Here is a 5,068-nt window from a genome sequence, read left to right as displayed (position 1 = left end):
AAACCCAATTTCTTGTATTGATACCAGCATCATTCAAATCCACGATACCCATGTCATTAGCAAGCCCAAATCCATCAATACTAGAAGCCCCAAACACATAGCATTCGACCAATTACCACTCTCACGCCTATTCATGCTTTTCTTTTAAAAAAACAAAAATTCATTTTTAAAGTTATTTCTCCCATAAATCATGTAATAATGGAGATAAAAAAGAAAAGAGAAAGAATTGATTTTGAATTTGTTTTTTGTGTCTGACATAATGCAGTTAAAAAAATTAGAGTAAAATGTTATTTTTGAAACAAAAGTGATATTTTTGTTAATAAAAATTTGAAAGTTAAAGTTGCAAATATTTATATAAATATACCATTGTCATCAGATGTAAATATTCTTTTAAAAAAAATACACTTTTCTTTTAGGAGAAGAAACCTTGAAAAGAATAAGATCATTAAAAAAAAAAGTTTAATACTCAGCCACATTGAGTCAACCTTTTTCTGATAATCTTATCAAGATTTTAATTGATGATAATTTTATCATAAAGTTCTCTCTATTTAATTGGATCCGTACCCCCAATACTTGAATTTTCACCCCGTTCTGTCAGCCTAACTTGACAATGATATTATTTGTCTCACAATATTAAAAATATAATTAAACAAAACAGAAAAAAAAATGGTAAGAACAAACATCAAAGTATAACCATTTGGCGAGGCAAGGAATCATATGATCATTTTTTTTTTTTGCTAGGTAAGCTAAACTAAGCTAAGCAACATTTTTTCTAATTTTTAAGACAGTCCTCAGGAGATTCACTCCCCCTCTCACACGTATTCTTTCGTTTTTTTTTTAACTCTTTCTACACATACAATAAGTAAGCATTTATATAAATGCGAATACATATATAAACCACTATGTTTTAAATAAATATACAAATTTTATTAAAAGGATTAATCAAACAATGCATATAACAGGTCATTGTTTATATAGGTAAGTCAAATGATCAACTGAAGCATATCAAGCTATTTACAATGTAACTCGTGAAAGATCACAGAACAAAGGATCAATAAACATGTAAACAAACCACAAATTTAAATCTGAAAGAGATCTAATCAAGAGATTTCCAAAGAAGCATATTGAGGAGCTCTACTAAGTCAACACAATGAAGCACCACCACTATAACATACTAAAAGGACGGGTGATAAACACTATTATTAATTTTTTTTAAAAAAGCTAAAAATCACGTAACACAATAAAATAACACAAAAACAAAAGCTAAGGAGAATAACCAGTAGACTTCCCTCCCCGTAACCCATAACAACCCATCTAGGCCTAATCCCTCCAACATCTAAACAACACTTGAGCAAACAACACACTCCAGATGAAGTCTACGCCCCAAGAAGCGTTGATCGTATGTTGGACGCCACAACATGTGAAAACGTAATTACTTTATTGATACAAAAGTAATTACACTAAGACTTGATTACAATTCTTGACCACACACACTAAACACTCTAGCTTACACTCTTTGGAACACTTTTAGATGCACTTTGTGTACTCACTCTTTGACACCCTTCCAAGGGACCTAAGGTCCCTATTTATACTACTCAACTTTAATATGCTAGAGAACTCTAGAAACTACTTGATAGTAGGCTTGGCCCAAAGACTAGAAAAATCTAGCAAATCACATTTCTTCTAAACACTACAAACTTCTAGAATGTTCTATGACTTTTATGAAACTTAATTATATAATTCTAGATAATTCTATAGTATTAGTAATGATAGAAATTTCTAGAACAGTCTAGAAGCTTAGAGGTGGTGGTGACTTTTCAATACTCCCCCTCAACACCGACTCTTCATATTGAGATGTTCTCTGAGCTTTTGAAATCTTGTTGTGTTGAGTCCTTTAGTAAATAAGTCTGCTATCTGGTCTTCACTCTTTATTTGGTGCATCTCTAACTCTTCTCGTAGAACTTTCTCTCTGAGAAAATGGTAATGCACCTCCACATGTTTTGTTCGAGAGCATGAAACACAGGATTTTCTGCTAGACGAATAGCAGGCTGATTATCACAATGAAGTGGCACTGCATAGTCTGTAAATTGATGTAGATCCTTCATTAGTTGCATCAACCATGTACTTTCCTGAGCTGCCATTGCTGCTCCTCTATATTTTGCTTCAGTGGTTGACAAGGACACCGTTGATTGCCTTTTGGTACACCAAGATACGACTCCGGATCCAAGCATGAATGCATATCCAGTTGTTGAGCGACGAGAATCGTGATCTCCAGCATAATCAGCATCGCAATATCCAACTATCTTAATCTCGTCACCTTTCTTATATAAGAGGTCGTAGTTAATGGTATCTTTGACATACCTTAGCATTCGTCGCACTGCTTCCAAATGAGGCTTCTTCGATTGTTGCATATATCGACTTGCTACTCCAACTGCATATGAAATATCTGGTCTAGTTAATGTAAGGTAGATTAAACTACCTACAAGTTGCCGATACATTGCTCCATCTTGCAAGTCCTTCCCTTCATGAGTACATAACTTGGTATTAGCTTCCATAGGTGTTGAGATGGGCTTGCATTCGAGCATTCCAAACTTTTGCAACAATTCTTTAGCATACTTTTGCTGACAGAGAAATAAACCTTCCTCAGTTCGGTTTACTTCTAATCCAAGAAAGTGTTTCAATTCTCCAAGCTCCTTCATTTGAACGCAAACTGACAAGTTCTCTTTTGTTTGACGAATCTCTGCTTCATCATCGCCAGTAATGATGAGATCATCGACATATACTAGGATAACTGCGATCTTTGCTTCCCTTACTTTGACGAATAAGCTTGAATCTGCATGCGCCATGGTATAACCGCTCTTTACTAAGAACTCAGCAATCTTGCCATACCATGCTCTTGCTTCAATCCACAGAGCGCCTTTTTCAGTTTGCAAACATAGTCTGGATGAGCTCTATCTTTGAATCCTTTTGGTTGGACCATGTATATTTCTCGATCTAATTCTCCATGTAGAAAGGCATTCTTTACATCCATCTGCCATAGCCTCCAGTCTTTACTAGCTGCAAGTGCTAGTAGAACCCGTACTGTTGTAATCTTAGCGACTGGGCTAAATGTCTCGTCATAATCTAGCCCATATTTTTTAGAGAATCCTCGAGCTACTAACCGAGCCTTTGTATCTTTCAATTGAACCATCAAGACGAGTTTTTACCTTATAGACCCATTTGCACGAAATGGATTTTGCTTCCTTCAGCTTTGGCACCAGCTCCCAAGTCTGATTCTTCTCTAAAGTGGTTATCTCTTCTTTCATTGCTTCAAGCCACTTGGAGTTCTGGTATGCTTCTTCATATGACTCCGGCTCTCTGAACTTCTCTTCTTCAGCTATAGCAGCATTGGCGTATTTGGGATTTGGCTTCCGCGCTCTTGTTGATCTCCAAAGTTCTGGTTGGCCATTATTTGCATCATCTTCTGATCTTTGATGCACTCCTGTTTGCCATGGACTCTGTGTTGTGTCTTCGTTGTCTTCTTCACTTTGTTCTTCTTCATCTGTTTCTGGAGTTGAAGGTAACTCAACAATTTGCTCCCCCATCTGCTTCTGCAAATAGTCTTCTATTTCCTTAGAATCTGGTAACTCTTCCTTTTGCAGTGATCACCATGAAGAAGCTTCATCGAACACCACATTTCTCAACGTATAGCATTTTCCTGTTGTTGGGTCACAACATTTCCACCCTTTTCTTTGACTATCGTATCCAATGAAGATACACCGTATTGCTTTCTTATCAAATTTTCTACGTAGATGAGTTGGCACAAACACGTAGCACACACAGCCAAACACTCAAAAGTGACTTACTGTAGGTTTATAGCCCCACAGTTTCTCAAAGGGTGAGACGAACCCTAACTTTGCTTGAGGAAGTCTATTGATCACATGAGCTTCTGTTTTCATAATTTCTGCCCAAAATCTCCCTGGAACATTCTTTGAATGTAGCATGATTTGACATGTCTCTGCAAGATGACGATTCTTCCTCTCTGCTACTCTATTTTGTTGTGGCGTATTTTCACTTGTGAATTGATGGCATATGCGGCATTCTCGAAGATACTCAGAAAATTCATCTGAGGTATATTCGCCACCGTTGTCTGTTAGGAGGCATTGGATTTTCTTGTCGACTTCTCCTTCCACTATTTCTTTGAATTCTTTAAATTTTGAAAAAGTTTCAGATTTTTCTTTCATAAAGAAAATCCACACATACCTTGAGAAGTAGTAAATGAATGTAACTGTGTACCGCATGCCACTGATTGATGATTGTTTGACTCGCTCAAATACATCAGAATGAACTAGCTCCAATGATGCTTTGGCTTTGAACTCTGAATCTTCATACAGTAATTGATGCGCCTTACCGTATTGGAAGCCGGCACATATGGTCTCTGTTCTGACCTCGAGTTGAGGAAGACCCTTCAGCATAGACTTCTTCATCATTACCTTGAGTTTGTGATAGCTGACATGTCCTAGCCTTGCATGCCATAAATTTGTTGTTTTTTTCTTTTGAGTCTTGTATACATAAGCTGATTCTGCTGACATTACATAAACAGACTCTAAACGTTGTCCTCTCATCGTCGGTGTTCGAGAGATTTCAAGATCTTGGTATATCTTGACATCTTGAGGACCGAATACGACATGGTGGCCCGACGCCGTAAGTTGTGCTACTGACAATAAATTTTTCTTCATCCCAGGTACATGGTAGACATCGTGGAGTAAAAATTCTTTTGAGCTGAATCTCGGCGTGATTGTTTTTTTACCGATGTGAGCAATCGGTAATCTTGAGTTGTTGGCTGTTACCACTACACGACCACCTTTATATTCTGTTATGTTCTGCAGCTTCTCTTCGTCTCCTGTCATATGATTTGAACAGCCAGAGTTGACTATCCAATCATTATTGTAGTCGATCTTTCCTGGAACAGTAGCTGCTAGAGCTCATTCTTCTTCCTCCACAACGAAAGATGCTTCTGCGTCCCATTCTTCATCGCTTGTCTTTTCTGCATTTGACGTGGCTGCATTACATTCTGTAGTTTTCTTCT

General features: G+C 37.2%; 1 protein-coding gene across 1 annotated transcript; it reads right to left on the bottom strand.

Moving 5' to 3' along the window:
• Nucleotides 1-1,943: 1,943 nt before the first annotated feature.
• LOC133785010 (uncharacterized mitochondrial protein AtMg00810-like) lies at nucleotides 1,944-2,846 on the bottom strand. The gene has a single exon (XM_062224269.1). It carries the CDS (start codon nucleotides 2,844-2,846, stop codon nucleotides 1,944-1,946), a length of 903 nt encoding a protein of 300 aa, XP_062080253.1.
• Between the last annotated feature and the right edge of the window lie 2,222 nt (nucleotides 2,847-5,068).

The sequence above is a fragment of the Humulus lupulus genome, chromosome 6 (assembly GCF_963169125.1).
Source record: "Humulus lupulus chromosome 6, drHumLupu1.1, whole genome shotgun sequence".
Lineage (NCBI taxonomy): Eukaryota > Viridiplantae > Streptophyta > Magnoliopsida > Rosales > Cannabaceae > Humulus > Humulus lupulus.
Note: the sequence above shows the minus strand (reverse complement) of the source record. Positions and strands in the feature narration are given on the sequence as shown.